Source organism: Malaclemys terrapin, chromosome 1 (genome assembly GCF_027887155.1).
Source record: "Malaclemys terrapin pileata isolate rMalTer1 chromosome 1, rMalTer1.hap1, whole genome shotgun sequence".
Classification (NCBI taxonomy): domain Eukaryota; kingdom Metazoa; phylum Chordata; order Testudines; family Emydidae; genus Malaclemys; species Malaclemys terrapin.
Genome location: NC_071505.1, coordinates 29192513 through 29215158, shown reverse-complemented (window position 1 = coordinate 29215158; position 22646 = coordinate 29192513). Strand labels below are relative to the sequence as shown.

General features: G+C 41.1%; 1 protein-coding gene across 1 annotated transcript in view; it reads right to left on the bottom strand.

Moving 5' to 3' along the window:
* SLC2A13 (solute carrier family 2 member 13) overlaps positions 1-22646 on the bottom strand; it is a 324413-nt gene that overhangs the window by 229178 nt on the left and 72589 nt on the right. Inside the window, exon 2 of the mRNA XM_054018969.1 lies at positions 12124-12283. Within this exon, the coding sequence (XP_053874944.1) occupies positions 12124-12283 (160 nt within the window). The remainder of the gene's footprint in view (positions 1-12123; positions 12284-22646) is intronic.

Genomic DNA, 22646 nt, shown 5'->3' with positions numbered 1-22646 from the left:
AACTGTACACGCTCGTGCTCCACACACTGCATTTCCTCACCCTCGCGTCCCACCCCGAAACCAAATGGCGGGACTATCTTCCACCTAAAGAGGGTGAGGAGCCCCGGTGGGCCAGCCTTTATTCCACCTTGATCCTATGGCCCGCTGGGGACATCAGTTGGTGGCTCCTTCACGGAGCCATGAGCACGGGAGTGTACCTGGTGCGGTTCACACCTGTACCCGAGGCCTGCCCCTTTTGCAGCATGATGGAGAACCTGGCACACACCTATCTTGAATGCGCCAGGTTGCAGCCCCTATTCCGGCTCCTCCAGAACCTCTTGTTGAGATTCTGGCTGCACTTTTCCCCCACACCTGTTCCTTTTTGCACACCCCATCCATGGGTCCACAAAGTCGTGAGACCTCCTCCTCAACCTCCTCCTGGCCCTGGCCAAACTCTCCATCTACACTACCCAGGAGGAGGATGCTGGATGAGGGGGTGCTCTGCGACTGTGGGGCCTATTTCCATTCCTCCGTTCCACGTATCTGGGCAGAGTTCCACTGGGCAGCGTCTGCTGGCTCCCTCAACACCTTTGAGGAGCAGTGGGCGCTGTCTGGGGTTCTCTGCTCGGTGTCCCCATCCAGTACCCTTGTTTTGAACCTATGACCTTCACCTCAGTCCCTGGTTTTCTCATTAGTTGTCCCCCATATTCATTTGGTCCCTGGGTCTAGTGGTCCCTCCCGCTAGGCTGGGGGAGGGGCCTTTAGAAGTGGGCAGGTTCCAATAAGACTACAGGCAGCAAAAGTGATTAGGGATATGGTGCAGCTTCCATGTGAGGAGAGATTGAAAGACTAGGACTGTTCAGCTGGTAAAGGGGACAACTAAGGGAGGGGGATATGATAGAGATCTTTAAAATTATGAATGGTGTGAAGAAAGTGTTATTTACCCCTCCAAAGAACATAAGAACCAAGGGTCCTCCAATGAAATTAACAGGCAACAAGTTTTTTAAAAAAAAACATACGGAAGAACTTCACACAATGCACAGCCAACCTGTGGAAGTCATTGCCAGGGGATGTTGTGAAGGACAAAAGTATAACTGGGTTAAAAAAAAGAGAATTAGATACGTTCATGGAGGATAGGTTCATCAATGGCTATTTATTCCTGGGAGAATTCTGTGTTACTGCACGTGCACAGAATTCATGGCCCCCGTAGATTTATTTGCTTACCCGCAGAAAAATGACTTCTGACGGGGAAGCAAAGGGAAGCCACAAGAGCAGTCATGTGCCCACTCCCTGGCAGTGCAGACAGGTCGGTTTGGGCATCTAGAGCAGCCAGTAGAGACATAAATCACCACCGGCGGTTGGGGGCTGGGTAGTCATGTGAGAGAGAGAGAGAGAGAGAGAGAGACTGACTCTGTCCCTCTCACTCACTATTGCAGCACGCTCAGCATGGAGGGACAGGGCTTTGGGGTATTTCTGAAGACGTAGGTGTGAGGCAGGCTCTATTGCCTCAGGCAGAGTAGAATGTAGCAGCCTGCCTGATTAGTGAATTGTTCCCATTTTTCTTAGTGAATTCCCCCAGGAATATAAAACAGCTGTACAAATTTTAAGGCTCCTTTATATGACCAGAGCCATATAGAGAAAGAAGCCTTACTGTTAAAGAAGCGTTACTGTTAACACAGTATGGCCTCTTAAATGCTTATGGTGCTTTAGTGATTAGAACTGGTCTAAATTTTTGGACTGAACAAATTTCTTATCAAAATGTGCTCCATGAACTGTTTGCTACTGACCTTTTTGGAGATGGTCAGTAGACAATGTAAATTGTGAGTATGAGCCCCAGCCCTCACTTGCTCAGTGTTATATGATGGGCAACTGAAGAGCATATGGCTGCATATATTTGTTAACTAATAACTATAAGTAAAGGGTCAATACTAGCTACATTACTATTAGACAGAGGGGGTTTGGTGATTTCCTCCAAAGCTCCCCACTCCCATTCTCCATCCATTGTATTGTAGTTTAAATACCGTACCAAAATAATTGAAACTAGCTGGATTATATTGCATTACTTTAACAAAAAAAATAGGCAGAATTTTGCAGAATTTTAAAATATTGTGCGCAGAATTTTTAATTTTTTGGTGCAGAATTTTTTTTTAAAATTGGTGTAGAATTCCCCCAGGAGTAGCTGTTAACCAAGATGGTCAAGGATGCAACCCAATGGTTTGGGTCTCCCCAGCCTCTGACTACCAGAAGCTGGGATTGGATGACTGGGGATGGATCACTTGATAATTGCCCTGTTCTGTTAATTCCTATGAAGCATCTGGAACTGGCCATTGTTGGAAGACAGGATACAGGACTGGATTGACCATTGGTCTGATGCAGTACAGCCATTCTTATGGTCTTAATTATTAAAATGCATTTTAGTAAAGGACATCGTGTATTTACATAACAAATGTGCCCAATCCTGCAGTCACTTGTCAGATTCTGTTTACACCATTGAGAATAATCAGTGCATATGTCCTTCTATTGGTGAGAAATACATTTGTATCCACAAAGTTTGCTCTACTTGACGTTTTTCTGGCCATTAATTGAAGCAAACTAGGTAAATTTCTACTGAAATCAAAGGGAATCTGACCTAAATAGCAACTGCAGGAGAGGGCCCCAATACTGTATAAAATATTGCATCAGAGTTTCATTGTTAAATCTTCTATCGTAAGATTATTTTTTTTTACCAATATTATGTCAATGAGGCATAGTATTAGTGTATCTTGATTTAAAGCCCAATTTAAATAAGATACCCAGCCACATGGCCTAGACACCGAATAGGATGATTTGCTGTGGGGACTGGTTACACTTGGTTTTCTGGCATTTTGGCCTCAAGTTTATTACTCCATGTTTCTACCTTTTCAGCCTTAAAACTGAGCACATTCCTTTTACATGTAAGCAAGATACACAATTCTAAAAATCTTTGTTTTTCTTAAATGAAAAGTATTTTCCCACCAGCGATTCGAACAGGAGTCTGTAGTTGATTGCAACTGCATTACAATGAAAAAGTTATCAAAACACATTCCTCTCTCCAACATGGGTGATACTCTGTTTTCATTTGAACTAAAATAACCAATATATTATAAGTACTAAGTAGAATTACAAATGACCATTTGTAAGGTCTATGCAAACTGACTTGACAATACTGTTCTTAGTGAAAATTGCTTATGGTTCACTTGTGACCTTAAGTTCCAAGAGAAAGATTATATGATGTTAAAGAACATGTTAAAAAAAATTTTTTAAATAGTGGGTTTGACTGTAGATAGATAGATAGATAGATAGATAGATAGATAGATAGATAGATAGATAAAAAGTAAGAAAAATTTAATTGAGCAAATGGCTTCCTAACCCATCTTTCTTCAGGTTAATAATAAAGCCTAACATCCAAGAATATGTATGTACCACTTCTAGATTAATTTTTACATGGTTCAAACTTTCCAAAGTTTGGTAAGCTATTTGTCCGGTAAATAAGCAGCAATTTCTCTTCATGTCCGTGGCAACAGCAATTAACAGCAAAATATGCATTTTGTAAAAAATCCCTCAGGCTACTTCAAACTGACATTTCAGATATCAAAATAATGCTGGGTTTTAATTCTAGGAATAGAATGTTTATGGGAGAAAAAGCAACATGCCATACTACAAAGCATATCTTCCATCTCCTCCTGCTGAAGTTAAGAAGTCTGGCCTGTAAAGCATTAGGACAGTAATACTTTTTTTAATAAAGCTGGTCCCAAAAAAAACAACAACAAAAAAACACCCCATTTTCAATTAAACTTCTTTTCCATTGAAAAATGCAATTTCATCAAAACCAAAATGTTTTGTGGAAACACATTAGTTTTGGCTAAAATGTCATCGAGGAGATTTCTCAGTACAAGAATGGGATTTCTTATCAACATAAGACACGCACACGTGCACACACTCCCTAAGTTCAGAACAACCAACAGACCGGTGGTCAGGTGACTCACTGAGGATATGGGAGAGCCAGGTTCAGTCCCTGCTTCAAATTAGACGGAGAGGTACTTAAATCTTAATTTGTGATGTGGAATGAAAAACAAAACCTTTCAGAAATTGTCCATGAAAAAACATGAGAAAGATCCACCCACAGCCCAGAATAGCTAATAGTACAGTGGTTAGGTCACTCAGCTGGTATATGGGAGATATAGGTTTAATTCCTCTCTGCCTAATTTGGAGCAGGAATCTGAGTCTTCTACATACCAGACAAGTGATCTAACCACAAGACTACAGTACAGGCAATTCTGGTGTGGGTGGTGTTCTCTCTTGTTTTTCCCACTAATGTTTTTTGAAAGGTCTCACTTTCATTCCACATAACACAACAGAAGAGTTCTGAAGCCAGCCCTACTTTTAAAGTTTTTTTACAAACATTGTTCATTATGCACCGATATTATTTCTATTTCATAAATGGAGAAATTGAAGCACAGAGGTTGAGGCTGGGATTTTCAAAGGTGCCTCAGGGAGTTTGGATTTCTAGTTCCTTTAAAATCTTCTGAAAATCCCAACCTAAATAACTTCCAAGATCACATAACAGCTCAGCAGCAGAACCACAAATAGTATCCAGCTCTAAAACAGCTAACCGTTTGATTAATCAAGTTTAGAAGATAATTAGGACTATTTAACTTGTCCATTCAAACAGTTAATGTTATTTTAATGTGGCTGTTTTTATATTAGAGTTGGTGTTACTGAACTCTCTCAACTGCCAAAATATTTGAAATGTAATGGACTGGATTAGCAGTTCACATAACTGTGGTACATGCATCACTGGGGATACGCGAGTTTGATGTTCCATCCATTCACTTCACCAACTTTTTAAGAAGGTGATAAGTGAACCAATAAAATCTGGGAGCCCCTGGACAACATAAAATATTGCTGACGTTTTAGGAAAAGGGATAATAATGTACCTACAATTACTTTGATGTGAGAATCAGAAATTTTAAGGAAACTTAGTCCAAATTCTATGAAGGTTCACTGTCCTTTAAAAGGGGGAGACAGACACTATCTATTTTTGTTACAACTATTAGAATATGAAGACAATATATTGGCTACAGGAGGGTTCCCTGCTTCCTGAATACAATAGACACAAAGCTCTTGGTATGAACTGGTGAAAGCACTTAACTTTGTAGTTCTTATGCTATGTTTTTTCCTTACAATGCATTATGTATATATATATGCAAAATTATATCAAAAGAAGCTAAATTTACTTTGTTTTGCTTCAGTAACTGAATTTAGAAAATGCATGATAAAAAAAATGTTCCTAAATTGTAGCTATACATTTCTCAATAAATAAGGCACTAATTAAAGCAGGATTTGATTGAAGAATGACTTGGCCTGAGTCAAGATACAGAAAAAGCTTTTTTTAAAGGGCCTCTTCTGGTCTTGAGGATCTACCAGATGGAGCTCTAAGTAATTTAGATCAAAATTTAGATCATTAAGATTGTATCACTAATTCTCTGCACAGTGACAGCAGAATTGTCACCAAATCCACTGCCACTAATAGCTTTAGAACCTTAAAACCCCGTATGTAAGGGATTAGACAGCAAACTCTTCTTTCTCTCTCCATCTCCCGCAGCCTCTTTCTCCATGGCAACAGTGATATGTTGATTCCAAAGTCACTGGACTCAGATAGGGAATCATGTACTCTATGACTTCTGTGAGCATCATTTCAAAATTACGTGCTTCCTTTCACAAAAGCATAGGGTGCTTTGTAATTTACAATATGATACTGTGTATACAAATGGAGAATTAGAAGGCTGCAACCACCAGCAGAAATACTACCCACCACAGGAAGCTGGACATGACCCTCCCTCCCCCACACCCCAATAATGACTAGTTTATGATGGGAGTTATCAAAAATTAGCATGTGAAGAAATGTAAAAAGTAACACTTTAACTTTATAAAATAATTTCCAAGCAATCCAAAGTATGAAACACACAGTTAAGGGACCCAAAGAACCTCAACTCTGTCCTCCCGCTCCGCTGTTAAGAGCTTGTGGAGAGTGGGGAGGGATCAAGTGATGAGAATATTGTATCTATCCAAAGTGTAATTTCTGTTGTGACTATAAAAATGAAACGCCTCGCTCCTAGTCATGCAACTCTTAAACTGACTTTGGCCTTATTTACAGTCATGCTCTGTCCTCAGAAAGACGCCTTACAAATTCCTGATTAGACAAATAGCATACTGATGGCAGTCATTTCATTCCCCATTCTTCATTAAAATTCCTGTGTTACCAATTATACAATGTGTTCAGAGAGCTCAAGCATAGCCACATATGCATACCTCCTAGCCCAGTCCATGCAACTTATAATATTGATATGAAAACAGTAATGGTTACTGATAAATGACTAATAAAACATCACATGAAATAGTATAACGCTAAACTATAAAACCAATTCTCTCCGGTGCCCGGATTTTTATACTCCACTCACAAAATATCAAATAAAGTGGCTTTTCTACATGTATTATGTTCTCATCTATGGCTACAGAATTAAATGCCTTAGAAAGTCATTTCAGGAGATTATCTAATTTGATCCAAAACTAAAGTAACAAAGAAGGGAAAATAGGAGGCCAGCATCACTACAGGGCCAGAAATAAGGTTGCTTGAGTACCTTAAATGTGCGTGTTTATACTTTCAAATCTTTGGGTTTCTTTTAAGTTCAGCCTTACCTATGAATTTCCTTGCTTTGCAAGAGTGCTTTCTTGATAGCTGCAATGTTTTTGTAAGGGCTTTCACCCTGACATTACTGATTTTACTTGTTACCAAAACTGCAGCTTAAAGTGTTTTGTCTGGGATTCCATGGTAATGCTATTTTAACTTATTCTACTCTCTGTACATGCATCTGCTACCCTCACCCCTACCCAGGCCCTGTGATGATTTTCTTCAAATCCTACCCAAAACTGTGCCCAGATACTTTGATGATGGACACCAGAGAAGAACCTTGACAGTTGGTTCCCAGCTCCCACATTCTTTTCACACAGACACCAAAGCAGTCTTTTCCACTACTCAGCTGCCCTTCTGGCACTGCTAGATGAGGTGTCCTCTCCATTCTCCCTTAGAGTGAATTTCCAGATCTGGCAGGCTCAATGACTCAGTACTGTCGTTCTCAAGTGAAACACAACACCCATTGATTAGGATAGTTTTTGTTTTTTGTTGTTTTTTTACTATGGATTATAGTGTGCAGTTTAAGAGTTATAGTACTTCAATGATCAAAAAAGAGGAGAGGGGATGTATTTTGTACATATGAATATATTTTTACACACAAAAACTAAAAACACCATTAAGATTGCAAAGTTAAGCATTTAAATTTAGGAAATGCCAGAATTAAGGTTGCCTTTGAAACCTTAATTCCGACCCCTGGGCATACGCATTGTGATAAAGATCACATACTATATTTTCCAGAGGACCCCTGCCCAATTCTATGCACAGGATAGACCATGCTGAGGGGATTGATCATAGTTGTGTATTGAAGGAGGCTGTTGTCAATAGGATCCCTACCTAATTTTCTGCAGAAATATTCATGTGTATTGAATAAGGCAGGGACTGCAGAGAAAGAAAGGAGGGTCTCATGATTAAAGCAGTTGAATTCTACCCTTAAAAGCTGGATTCTCTACTCCTGCCACAGAGTTTCTACATGATGCTAGGCAAGTCACCTAAACCAACTTTTCACAGGTGGTCACTAACTGTATGTTCCTCATTTTTTGAGTGCCCAACTTGAGCCGCTGGGGTGTAATTTGCATTAACTGAAGTCAATAAGAGCTGTGCTTTGAATATATAAAGTACTATGCAATTCTATTTACTCTGAAAAATAAGGCCTGGAGAGCTCAAAATTGGACACCCAAAATAAGTGGATACTTTTTAGCTTAACCCTTCTGTGCCTCGGTTCTCCATCTGTAAAATGGAGATAATAAATACCCTGCTCATTTCACAAGAGTATTGTGAAGATAAATGTATTAATATTTGTGAAGCACTATAACAATGAGAACCATAGAAGAGACCATGAGGAAATTAACATTTCTGTCTTCAGGGCTGAGTTTGACTGGTGTACAGTAATTAAGGCATCACTGATCAGTGAGGAGATAACAGAACGCTGTGAATAGCGGCTACTAAATGAGCACTGTCGACCCTGTGAACTGAATAAATCTGGGGTCCTGTGGATTACATCATTAAAGATTATTCATAAGGCACACAAGGAGGCCGAATTAAGGTTGGACAATGTATTTTTTCCCTAGCTTCATTTTGAGAAATGGTTGAATCGTTTTGGCTGAAATGGAAAAAAAAAAAAAAATCTGCCTGAGGCAGACACTTTGCATGGAAATTTCAGTCCAAACGGTTAATTTTGGAAAAGTTATAAGAATCTGAAAACAGGATCTTATAATGAGACGTGTTGGGCAACCTTAATAATAGGTAATGTTTCGCCTGCCTATAAATTGATTGCTCTATATGTATATCCTATCCATCCTCCATACCTAGGTATATTTGCAATATTGCACTCTTAAAACATAATGCAATATTGTGGCAATGATCACTGTTTAATACTCAGATGTAACTGTGATCAGTCAAGAGACTTGGGCCTGGACTACACTATGCGGTTAGGTCAAATTTAGCTGCGTTAGGTCGATTTAAAAATGAATGCGTCCACACAACCAACCCCGTTCCGTCGACCTAAAGGGCTCTTAAAATTGACTTCTGTACTCCTCCCTGGTCAGGGGAATAGCGCTAAAATCGACTTTGCTGGGTTGAATTTGGGGTAGTGCGGACGCAAATCGATGGTATTGGCCTCCAGGAGCTATCCCAGAGTGCTCCATTGTGACCGCTCTGGACAGCACTTTGAACTCCGATGCACTAGCCAGGTACACAGGAAAAGCCCCAGGAACTTTTGAATTTCATTTCCTGTTTGGTCAGCGTGGCGAACTCAGCAGCACAGGTGACCATGCAGTCCCCGCAGAATCGTAGAGCATAGAATGTTTCTATGCTCCCCCTATCATCTCCATCCCTGAGGTTATCGCAGATTAGAAGGCAAAAAAAAATGCACTCGCGATGACATGTTTTCCGAGCTCATGAAGTCCTCCCACACTGATAGGGCACAGCTTAATGCATGGAGGCATTCAGAGGCAGAGGCCAGGAAAGAATTAAGTGAGCACAAAGAGCAGAGTCAGGACGCGATGCTGAGGCTAATGGGGAAGCAAATGGACATGATGAAGCATCTGTTAGAGCTGCAGGAAAGCCAACAAGAGCACAGACCCCCACTGCATCCACTGTATAACCGCCTATCCTCCTGCCCATGTTCCATAGCCTCCTCACCCAGACGCCCAAGAATGCAGGGGGAGAGGCTCCAGGTATCCAGTCACTCCACTCCAGAGGATGGCCCAAGCAACAGAAGGCTGTCATTCAAACAGTTTGATTTTTAATGTGGCTACAATAAGCAATGTGGCCTTGTCCTTCCCTACTCCCCCACCCCACCCGGGCTACCTTGTCCGTTATCCTCATTCTTTTTTTTAATTAATAAAGAAAGAATGCATGGTTTCAAAACAATAGTTACTTTATTTCGAAGGGGGGAGGGTGGTTGGCTTACAGGGAATTAAAATCAACAAAGGGGGTGGGTTTGCATCAAGGAGAAACACACACAACTGTCACACCGAAACCTGGCCTGTCATGAAACTGGTTTTCAAAGTCTCTGATGCGCAGCGCACCTTGCTGTGCTCTTCTAATCGCCTTGGTGTCTGACACAAAACGATTGTCTGCCGTTGCTTTCACGGAGGGAGGGGCGACTGATGACATGTACCCAAAACCACCGCGACAATGTATTTGCCCCATCAGGCATTGGGAGCTTAACCCAGAATTCCAATGGGCGGCGGAGAATGTGGGAACTGTGGGATAGCTACCCATAGTGCACCGCTCCATAAGTCGATGCTAGCCAAGGTAGTGAGAACGCACTCCGCCGACTTAATGCTCTTAGTGTGGACATACGCAATCGACTGTATAAAATAGATTTCTAAAAATCGACTTCTATAAAATCGACTTAATTTCGTAGTGTAGACATACCCTTAGAAATAAATGCTTTTCTGTTCCCTTATATACTAGTATTTAGGTAAAGGGAAAGGATTCCTTTGCTGACTTTTTAAATCTGTATTTAAATGACAATTAATGAAGCTCCACAGTGATATGATTGAAAAGCTATGAAATACAGACACAAACATTCTAGGTGTCAGTTCTTTTGAAGTCTCTGCAACCAACACAAGTTTCTAAGGAACCTCGCACTTGCTTAAATAAAAATAAGTTCCTAAAGATCAGAATGATCTTTTAATGGGAAGTCAATTTTAATTATTCTGCGTGAACAAATTTATAAGTCATCTTTTAAAAAGAAAGCCAGAGTTATAATGCATTAAACCAAAAATTTAGTGCATTCTGTTCGCATCATCATTTCTATTTTACTCTTTTGAAATATACAGCCCCGTAGGAAGGACACTCAATCAAAGTTCAACAGACTAAAACTAATAAAGAAAAACTCAGAATCCAGAAAGTGGAACAAAAGATATTAGCTAACATACTCTCAACCCACAGTTTAAATAGAATGCTGCCCTCGAGTACAAATGACATCCAATTTTCAATAAATAACTATTGCTCAAACAAGACTATTAAGCATACATACAAATGTAATCTTTAAAATGAAACATTTATTTGGAGACTGCCTTTTTAAGAAGTCAATATTTACTTTAATATATTTTAAATGCAAGAAACAAGCTGGCTTTATTATAATAGAGCAGCAGCGCCACTATAGTTAAGGTTGTGCCATGACCTCTGTTTAAAGATGTTCTAAGTCCTCTAAAATCAACAAGCTTAGTCAGAATTCTCAGAATTCTTTCACTTATCTATCTAGTTCAGTGGTACCTATACTTTTCAGTCATCGTCCCCCGCCTTCCCCTTACTCCTGTCTGCAACTCCAGGAGCCACGGTCAGGAGCCTGGGCCAGGAATGGAGCCACAGCTCCTGCCGTTGCCCCGGAATTTGACATTCTTGCCTTTACCCCAGAACTTGACAGTACTGCAGTCAGCCATTTTGTATGTTTGTTCAGCCACTGCCGGCTAAAAACCAAACATCACATAGCTAGGAATAATCTTAGGCCTTTGTGAGACAAGGTCAGATAGCTGCATATTTGCAGTTTGTTAATCAGAATGGGAGGATGGGATAGAAAGTTATGGAAAATGAGTGAATAGCGACCTTGGTTTTAAGTGCCCCTGACATATTGTTGTTATGGCTAGAAATACTTGACATTTTTGAGATAATGATAAATGTGTTGGAATTAGACGAATAGATGACCCAATAGAGGTTATTGTGCTGACTCACTAGGAGTCACTATAAGGTTATGTGTTTCGTTAAAATTAGCTATAAAAGATTAAAGTAAATACCTCGGAGTAGTCCAAGGAGGCTTTTCTCAGGGCAAGGAACTGACATCTAAACTCCCCATCAGTTGGACAGAAAGAGGGCTTCTGGAAGTCCGGCTGGTGATTACTCAAAACCATCTCAGACTGTAGATAACTATAGCAGGGATGTCCCGAACTACTGTTTATGTCTGTGTGCGCTTAATATCTAATAAATTGTAGTTTTAGATAAGAGCACACTTTCTTGTATTAATCATTTATCAGACACAATAGCTGTGTTCCCACTGATTTATTCCTGACACCACCTGGAGCGAAACAGTTAAGCTACCACTGTTTTGGGTTCTGAAAACCCAGGGTAACACCAGAAGGGGGTGAGGGGGGGCGGTGTGGACTGGAGTAAGGGGGAAAAGGCTAGGGCCGGAGCTGTGGCCAGGCCATAAACCAGGGGCTGAGGCCCGGGCCACAGCTGGGGGCAGGAGCGAGGCCGGCAGGTGGGGGAGGGGCTGGGGCCGAAGCAGAGTTGGGGGTAGAATGGGGCTGGGTGGCACTCCCTCCCTGTGGGGCTGACCCAGACCCCATCACGTCCCCCTCCCCTCCAGTGTTCCTCCATGCCCCAATAGGGAGGTGCACGCCACAGTTTGGGGACCACTGATCTAGTTCCTTCCCAAGTCACAACAACTCTATTTTCACTTTTAAATGTAAGAATTTACAAACCTCCATCCATCCTTTGCGAGGTAGCTAAAGGCTCCATCAACAACACTTGCAAAGAACTGCCCTCCTGTGATGAAGAGAGTATTAATGGTAACTAATCTGCCTCGTAAGTGGGGTGGAGCGACCTCTGCGATGTATACTGGTACTGTCATGGAAGCCACACCTACAAGAAAAAAGTGATTAATTAAACTTACAAAACTGTACACAACATTCTCTGTAGTCATGAAGCATTAAAGTACAGTATATAATAAATGTGACAGAAATTGTACACACTTGATTTCTGAGTTTCAACTGAGAAAACTAACAGCAGCATTTTGTTGCACTGCTAATAAGCGCTAGAGAATGGTTATCTGAAGCAGATGGACACAGGCATTGGGAAGTAATAATAATTACCATGTTTGTGAATATTCAGATTCACAATACATAAAGGAATTTAAAAATAGAGTTTGGCATCATGAAACAAATCACAGATTTTTAAGCAAAAACCATCTAAGATGAACTAAAGATAACCTTAAAATATGAGCAAATATATTTATAGTTTCAGTTTAAGGGAAAACAAGCAGGTACAGTACCACATGAAACTGAGTTGGAGTGAAACAGAGTCAGACATTTATAATCTAAATACAGTATCTCCTCACTTAAAGTCATCCCGGTTAACTTTTCATTGTTGATCAATTAGAGAACATTCTTGTTTAAAGTTGCGCAATGCTCCCTTATAACATTGTTTGGTAGCCACCTGCTTTGTCCACTGCTTGAAGGAAGAGCAGCCTGTTGCAGCTAGCGGGGGAGGGGGGAGAGGGGAGGGGCTTGGAATCAGCGTGGACCAACAGCCCCCCTATCGGCTCCCTGCTCCCCTAAGTTCCCTGTGCGCAGGGCCGGCTCCAGGCACCAGCTTACCAAGCAGGTGCTTGGGGCGGCCACTTCGGAGAGGGGCGGCACATCCAGCTGTTCGGCGGACGGTCCCTCACTCCTGCTCAGAGCGAAGGACCTCCCGCCGAATTGCCGCCGCAGATTGCAATCGCGGCTTTTTTTTTTGGTTTGGCTGCTTGGGGTGGCCAAAACCCTGGAGCCGGCCCTGCCTGTGCAGCAGCCACCCAGCAAGCTATCAATTGCCGGCAGTTCAGCTGTCCCTCCCCGCACTGCCATGTGCTACTCCTGCCCTCTGCCTTGGAGCTGCTCCTGGGAGCCTCCTGCTTGCTGTGCGGGGCGGGAAGAGGGGGCTAATGTCAGGGTGTCCCCCTGCTCCTGCCCCCTGCTTACCCCATCCATAGAGCAGGGGGGAGACACGACAGGGCTCAGGACGGAGGGAGCTTGCTGGCCGCATCTGCTTTCTCAACTTGCTGATCTATTTAAAAAGGCAATGTACTTAGAATGGGGTCAGTGCACTTAAAGGGGCAATGCGCATCTCTCTCACACACACAGGGTGTGTGTCTCTGTCTGCCATGCTGTCTCCCCTCCCTCCGTTCGTGCTGCCTTGTAGAGTGTGAGGCTACATTAACAACGTGTTAACCCTTGAGGGCTCAGTTGAATGCTAGTTCATCATTTAGCAGCAAGGCATTCCCTGGGAAATATCCCACCCTCTTCCACCCTCTGACTTCACCACCTCAAACAAGCTTCACAATCATCATTGCGGTGTACAGTATTAAATTGTTTGTTTAAAACATATACTGTGTGTGTGTATAGTTTTTTGTCTGGTGAAAAAAATTTCCCTGGAACCTAACCTCCCCATTTACATGAATTCTTATGCGGAAATTGGATTTGCTTAATATCATTTTGCTTAAAGTCACATTTTTCAGGAACATAACTACAACGTTAAGCAAGGAATTACTGTAGATACATGACAACCATTAGCAAAGTATTGAAAGCTTTGATTAACACATAGGACCTGATGCTGTGCAGCCACAGCTCTCCCTGGCTTCAAATGAAACTCGGGATGCTCTCCACCTCTGGAAAAATACAGCGCCATTCCCCTTACGGGTGGGGAATTTCATTTATGTTTAACAGAATTTAAGATTCATTGTATGACTGCTCTCCGAGCTGTAACTATCTCATATGGAATAAAGAGAAAGTTCTGTCTGGATTTAAATTATTTATAAGAAGCAATTCTAATACATGGTTGTCTCTTGCCTTATCAGACTGTAGCTAATGATTCCCGTGAATTAGGGAACACTTCCAAACAAATAATTTGGAGTAAGAGATCTAAAACTTGTGTTGTTTTTTTTTAAAGTTGAAAAATATGTATCAAACAGGAATTTCATTGCATATCAACAGCAGATCCATGTATTGTACCTAATCAGAAAATCTGAATATGCCACGCAAATTTATGGTGTAGTTTACAAGGAACATAAAAGGATTTTCTGGCAGAAAGAAACAATCAGTGACAGCTAGTGGCTCTGGGTTATATATGGTTAATTAAAATTAAAGATACTTTTGGGACAGAGGAGAGAAGGGGAATATTTCTATTGAAGCTTGTTTAAATGAAGCACAGTGAAATACACTATGCGGGTACAAAATAAACTGTGTCCACAGGCAAAGCCCCACGCTGAATGGGTGGCTGAGCCTTTAGATGAGGTCAAAGCCATGCACTACCTCTCATTAGCACACAGATGGCATCTCATCACCAAAATTTAACATAAAATTCCTACAGCCATTGCAATTACTTTGTCTCTTTTTCCTCTTCCCTCCTTTTGGCAGTGCTAAAGGAGCAGTCAGGTTGCTTTTATAGGTTAGCTATTATTTAAAACTGAATTAGAAGACGTATCAGAGCTCCCAGCTGAGCTAAACAAAGAGTCTATGTCATCACATACACCATGTTCAAGGTAGATTGCAGGGCTGCTACTAGCAGGTTAGGCTGTACCAGATATGGACTGGCCATAGAGCTTCCTTCTCAGAGCGATACACACCAAATGTGTTCATTATTAGATCCTTTATTAAACTGCCAGGTATACCTGTTGTATGCTCAGATAAGGTATGTTATACATGGCGCCATCTAGTGACTGAACAGTATAATACAAATTAATATTCCATTACACCTCCCCCCTAAAGTTTTACATTCTTACTATTTACAACATTTTACAAAATGTACACTATCATACTATCTTTAAAGTTCAGAACATATCAATCTGTTAAGTATCTCTGAATCATACTGGTTATCTAATTACATGACCTGAATGTGTAAAATCTTGGTCATCTGACTCTCCATTAGTTGGTTTGGAATCTTTGAGTCATTTTCTTGTTCTGCATCTGCCATCTGTACAGTTTGCTCTGTTGACTGTTCTTTGTAAGGAACAAACTATAGATACCAGTTTCTGTTGAACTTGCCACTCTCAATCACATATGATCTGGGCAATGAATTCTTTTTACGATAGATGGAGTTCATCCTTTTTCTCCATACAGTTTGACATAAAACACAGTCAACAGGGTCTAGAATCAGCAGTTCTTTAGCTGAGTGATATCTGTCATAAAAGCATTCATAAGTTCCTTTTGCCTTTTTATCTGATTTGGCTACTCTTTTCATATGTGGTCACTTCAGAGATTAGAAAAGAATTTAGTTGGAACAGTTGTCATCCCACCTGGATTTGTGCTGGGCTATATCTACTAGCTGCTACGGTGTTATCTGTAGCTCAGAAGAACAAGGAATGGCTCTTCCTAATCTAGGATTTTCTTGGCTGTCTGTAGATCTCTCTCAAGCTCTCCATTTGCTTGCGGGCAATGTGGGCTGCTAGCAATATGATCAAAATCATATTTAGTTTGGACTGAAACTCCGCTGCAGTAAATTGTGAATTGTAGTCCATCACTAGTTGCGCATTTTAGTTTCTCGATAACACTAAGACATGTTATGTCTTTCAAGTATGTTATTCCTATATACCTGGAAAAATAGTCCACTATGATCTAGTAACAATGTCCTCTCTAATCTGCATAAATCTGCAGCTAATCTCTTCCAAGGTCTGTCTGGTAGAGATGTTATTAAATGTTTCTTTCGTTGTGTTGGTCTGTTAGTTCTGCAATGTTCACATGCAGACACTTCATTTTTTGTGTCCTTGCTGATACCTGGCCACTACACTGACTGGTTGGCCTGTTCAGGGCATTTAATTAGTCCTTGATATCCTTCATGAATGAGGTTTAGGATTTCTCCTCTCATTTCATTTGGCATTACGATGCAATCGCCTTTAAACATTAATTCATTTGACACGCCTAATTGTCCACATGCCGCAAAGTAGTCTCTTATCACTTCTTGGGCACTCCTAAAGTGTCCTTTAGATACTTGAGCCAACTGATCCTACTGTAACTTAGAAATATCTTGAAGCTGTGTGGTAATGGGTGTAGTTTCTTTTCTGACACTGATCTGTATGAATTCACAGAATCCACATACACCTTTATGTCAACGTTGTGCTCCCAGTTAGTTGAGTGTGATGCTCAGCTCTGCGACAGGAATGTCTGCTACCACCAGACTTTTTTCAGGACATATTTAGCAATTGGGTTAAAACACATTAATCTGATCAAAACATATTAGCATCTCAATGGTGCTTGATCCTATTCTTTTCTGTTGATTAGGGTTATAAGCAACTTATGGTCTGTTATCAGTGCAAAAGAATCTAATCCACACAGATATGTGTAAAAGTTCTCACATGCCTGTACACTTGCCAGGCACTCCTTTTCAATCTGTGCATATAGTTTTTCTGCTTCTGAGTGTGCACGAGACCAAAATACAACTGGCTTCCACTCAAATCCATGTTATTGCAACTATACACCAGCGAGGCCATGGCTGCTTGTATCCACGCTGACCATTGTGGGTTTCTTAACACCATAATACTTGAGAACTGGAGCTGTTGAGATAATTTGTTTTACCATTTTTGAAGGCAATTTTTATTTAACCCCCATAGCTACAATGTTTTGGACTTTAAACAGTTCTTTCAGTGGTTTTGTCACTATAGAAAGGTCTTATAGATATCGATCAAGGTAATTTGCCATCCCCAGAACACAGCTCACTTCTGGTACATTCAATTCTTGAATTGCTTTTACTTTCTCAGGGCTAGGCCTGATTTCATTGTTGCTTATCCCAAAAACTCAATTTGGAATAGGTGGAAAATGCACTTTTCCTTGTTTATCTTCAGTCCGGACTGACAGATAACGTTTAGAATTTCTTTGATGATTTTGTTGTATTCTTCCATCAAATATCGTATATCAAAATATTGTCCGTGAAAACTAAAATTCCATTTGCGTTCATCAACAGTTCTGCCATCTTTCTTTGGAAAGTTTCATGTGCACTGTAATCCCAAAAGGTAAACTTCAAAAGCAAAATCTCCCAAACAGTGTGACAAATGTAGTCAGTGTAGAACTCATTGGCTAAAGGAATTTGCCAGAATCTGCTCAAGGCATCCAGCTTATAGAATATTATAGCTCTTTTCACTTTAGGGAGGAAGTTATCAACTGTGCGGAGGATATCTTTTTCTCACAACTACTTCATTAAGTCTTTTAATAGCCACACATTAATATTTTTCTTTTTAAAATAATCATTACCATTGGGGGCACCCCATGCTGTTGACTCAGATTTTCTCAATAATGACAATCTGTTTGATTCTCTTTAATTCATCTTCCACTTTATGAATAATAGGAATATGTAGTATGGTGTATGTATGGTTCAGCATTGTCTCTTAAGGTTATTTGTACTGGATCTCCTTTCATAAGTCCAATATCCCCAAATACAATGGGAAGATTGTTGGTCTTTCATCGCATACATTCTTAATGCATAACTTTTCTTTGTAAATTGTTTCTGCAGTGAACTGGCTCATGCAGTTCAGAATACCTCCAGAGAGTTATCAAGTCTGTGTTAGGGGATTTCAGCTTTAGGTGGAGTTGAATGTGATTGTAAGTCCCTTCCGAGATAATAGTTATATCTGCTCCTGAGTCAATTTTAAACTCAATAGTCTTTCTATGAATATTCAGTTTAATTCTCCAGGCAGGCTCTGTCATATTGTGATAGATACCATCATGTGATAGATATCTTGATTATCTGTAATCGTAGTTAGTTGTCTCATTGTTTTAATACAGCAAGCAGCTGTAAAATGTCCATATTTTGCACATTTATTACATATTTCACCTTTGGTTGGACACACGTCTTGAGCTATGAAATTTTCTGCACTTTGTACATTTATTGTGAAAGGCTTGGTAGTTTGCCTGGGATTTGCCCCTCTTAGCCAAATGGGTCGTGTGATAATTACTTTTATAACTCATGCTGCATCTGTTTACAGCTTCTAAATGAGTTTCTTGCTTTTCAGGTTTGTCCTGCTGTTTCACAAGTTCAGTCTTTGCTATTTGGACAGCCGTGTTTAGGGTTAAGTCAGTCTTAAATTTTAGTTGCTGTTAAAGTTCCTGTCTGCAAGACCTATATTTAGCCTCTCTCTGATGTTTGTCCATTCCCCCAAAAACACAGTTTTCAGCCAATGCATACAAAACTCTTTTAAAAGATTAACGTTTTATCTTGGTTCCTGAATTCTCTGGCAAAAACATGCTCTTTCATAAACCACATTTCTCTGAGGTATAAAGTATGAATCAAAAAGAGCCAGAATCCTTTCATAGTCATCTTTCTGACTGTGGTTAAGTTAGGCAAAAGGTTTAAAGATATGCTCTGCATTCTTACCCATAGCATAAATTACAGAGAATACCTGAATATTTCCAGTTTCCTTAAGGAGTTCTGTAGCAATTCAAAAACTTGCAAAATACTGCTTCCAGTCAGTCTATTGTGAAGGTTTGTCACCACTGAAGTTCTCTGGGGAACTAAGTGGCATATTGATACGATCCTACAATGTTTGTTGCTTTCTTGTCCTTCTGTTTGTAACCTTTATTGCTGCTTTCCTTCTATTTCTGTTGTCCTCTGGCATTAGTTTACTTTGACACCATTTCATGGAAACCTTGTACATGGTAGTTTGCAGCGCTGCTATTACTAGCATGCTAGGCTTCTGTACCAGATGCTGGACTGGTCAGTGCTTCCTTCTCAGAGAGATACATCACAGATGTGTTCACTATAAGATCCTTTAATGTACTGCCAGGTATATCTGTTGTATGCTCAGATAAGGTATGGTGCAGAATGCCACCTAGTGACTGAACAGTACAATACAGTTAATATTTCATTACTTCTGTGGAGAGGGAAAAACCAAGGGGACTGGGTATAAGGAAAGAAATGGCAAGTTTTAAAAACCAGCATTTCAGCCTCTTGGCTTCTCTTTAGCATTTTGTAGTCTAACAGCCACCTTCTACTATAAAAACAAGTGCTTAGACCTGCAATGGAATCCAAGTGGAAAGACTCTTGGACAGTCCCACTGAAGTCATGGAATCCCTTGCAGGACTGAGGCCTAGAACAGGGGTATTGAAAAGCTCCCCATTTCAGTTTTATTACAGAAATAGGGTCAGAAAGGACATCTGGACTGAAGGAGGACCAATGTGTCCAGGACATTAGAATTAGTAATAAAAACATTTCAGAAGATAGATGTTATACTACTCTTTTCTGTTATTTTTCTATAAACTATTTTGCATAATTCTGAAGGGTTTATGGGGGGGAAATCTTCTATTTGTTGTAGAAGCTTTTATAGTAAGTCACCATACTTCAGTAGCAAGAGGTTTTGCACTAGTGCATATTTTGGGTCACAGAGGTAATCTCCTTTTGCCTTAGAGTGCGCCTGAGGTGTATAACGATATCTTAACACTGCAGATGCCATTGCGGCTTATCACTATAGGCACACACTGTGAAAGGGGTTACAACACCTGACCTGAACATCTTTGCCAGAAAAAGTTACATCTCATACTCCAGAAAGCAACATGATTCATAAGTACCCTGCTGTCTGGCTGATTCACTACACTAAGAACACAACATTATCTTTAATATGGAAGTTAGTCTTACAGACCTGCTGGAAGCCTTCAAAAGCTTGAGTGAGGAATACAATTTAATAATAAAGTGGCATTGGAAAAATATTTTGTTGTGATGGGTAAATGCTTATGACACCCTCAGCATGACAACCCAATCCACGGGTAATTAAGTTACCAGAAATATATCAATACCTTTCTTAACACTACCCACTGACTGACCCATCAGAATTTCAATTTCCTAATGCTGGTACAAAGATTTTAGATATTTCAACCATTCAGTGCCAAATGAAACACATGAAATATAAAAGCACCCAAGTAGCTCTTTTCATGTTCTGAATCTTATCACATAATCCAGAAGAAAAATTTTGAATACATACCAGTGTTAAAAATACATTCACTTTCCATTTTTCATAACCAACAAGTATCTGGTATCACCAATGTTTGTACTAAATTATGTTCACAGGCATGGGATTGGTTAGGGGTGCAGACAGATAAATCATTTGTAGGAGGACCCTTGAATTATCTCCTCCCCTACAATTCTTTTTGGGGGGGCGAGGGGGTAAAGAAAATCACTATAGCCATGGCAGTATGAGAGGAGCTCATATTATATTAAAAAGAAAGGATAGTCTAGTCATCAGGGTGCTAGCCTATGACTTGAGAGACTTGGGCAGCAATTCCCTATTCTATCACATACTTGCTGCATGACCTTGGGCATGTCACAGCCTTTCTGTGCCTCAATTTTCCATGTGTAATGTGGCAATAATTATACTTCATTACCTCCTAGAGGTGCTGTGAGGATGAATACATTAAAGCTTGTGAGGTGCTCAAATATCATTGGGGACATAAAAATATCTTATTAGGGTTTCTCAGCCAGTGGCTCGCAAGCTCCCAGGTGGTGGGGGGAAATCACAAACGGCAATCAGGGGGTTGTGAGGTCTTAAAAAAACATTATTACAATCTAAAGCAAAAAAAAAAAAAAAAAACCCTCTCTCTCCCCACTATAGCGGGGTGGACACACCACTCTGGCCCTGAAAGGGTTAAAAGCCAGCCCTTGGAAAGGGCGGGAGCTGAGAGCCAATAAGGAGAGGCTGGGAGGCAGCCAATCAGGGCAAGGCTGGGCCCTATAAAAGAGCTGCTGGGCTAGAAGACAAACAGTCTCTCTCCTGTCTTGGAGGGAGAAGGGTCTAGCTGCCTGGGGGCAGGGTACTACACAGAGCAGTACTGGGGAAAAGGGCAAGAGGAGCTGGGACGTTCCAGCCTGGCAAGTCCCTAGGCTGAGGCCTTGGTCAAGGCCTAAACAGGGGTGTAGTCCGGGAATAGGCAAAGGCAGTAGGTGATGAGTGGCCATTACATACTGCAGTCTGTCCTAGGGAAAGGGGGCTGGATGATGACTGGCAGTAGCCACTGAGGCAAGGTGGGCATAGAGGGCTGGGGGTTCCCCTGGGAGAGGAAACCCAGCATGTGGGTGTACTGCTAAGGCAGAACCCTGAGGTAAAGGGCACCAGGGTCTGGGAGGGACACGGGGCCAGTGGCAGGCGAGACACTGGCCTGCAGAGGGCCCTCTGTATGCTGGAGAGCTAATTCCTGAGACGACCAGCAGGAGGTGCTGCACCGGTGAGTCTCGGCATCGCCACACACACACACACACCTACCTTTACCTTTCAAGGTCAAGTATTCTCTGTCAACCTCTTCGCACACACAAACTATATAGATTTATTATCATGGATACTTTTTTTACAATAAATGTAATTAATTTAAGGGGGTCACAATAATTTTTGACTTTGGATGAGGTGTCACCAACCTGGAAAAGGCGAAGTGAGGCACACAGCCTGAGACAGAAAGATATGCCATATGAATACATTGAGCCAGTCCTGAAAACAACACCAAGACTCCAGCCCAGTGGGCTTCCCTACATACTGTCCATTCTGTGCAGAAGAGACTACATAGACTATGGTAACACTAGAGCAGTTCTAGGTGGACTGCTGATTCAAATCCACTAGAAGCCCTTCTGATTTGAATATTTAAAAATTAGTGTTTTAAAAGCTGCTAATTAAAAATCCCCCATGAGCACCCCTCCTACTTGCAGCCTAGAGAAAGTGGCATAGGGTGTTCCTTCTCCCTGCCTTCATACCAGAAAGCAAGGCACAGAGGTAGATCTTGTGTCAGTCAGGAAAGTATGTGAATCCAAGAGCAGGAAGACAATCAGGCATATGCAGGGCAGGCCTGATAAGATGGGCAGTATGCTCACATGGGTTAATGTGCTAGTAGTAGAAAGAACAGCTTTCATGGGTAACAGCCAGGGCATTTGCTGAAGTAGATGTCATTTGGTACATTCCCCAAACAGCAAGAAACATGTTCTTCAGCGGTAGCATGATGAACCAAAAGTAAGTAAACTCTTGGCAGGGATGGGTTGCAGAAACCAAATTAGGGGTGTCTCGGAGAATAGTCTCCACCTAATCCTACCTCCCCTCAGCTCAAACTCCTCTTTCAGCCTGGAACTTTCATTCATTTATTAACATGTTAAGATCAGGTATGTTAAAGCACTAGGTGGAAATCAGAAGCCACCCACCACATTCAGAGCAAAGCAGTTTAGAAAGTGAATCTATTGATCCAGTCAAGAGTACATTTTGGCTGGAACTCTGTGGCAGCTGCAGGCTGTTTTT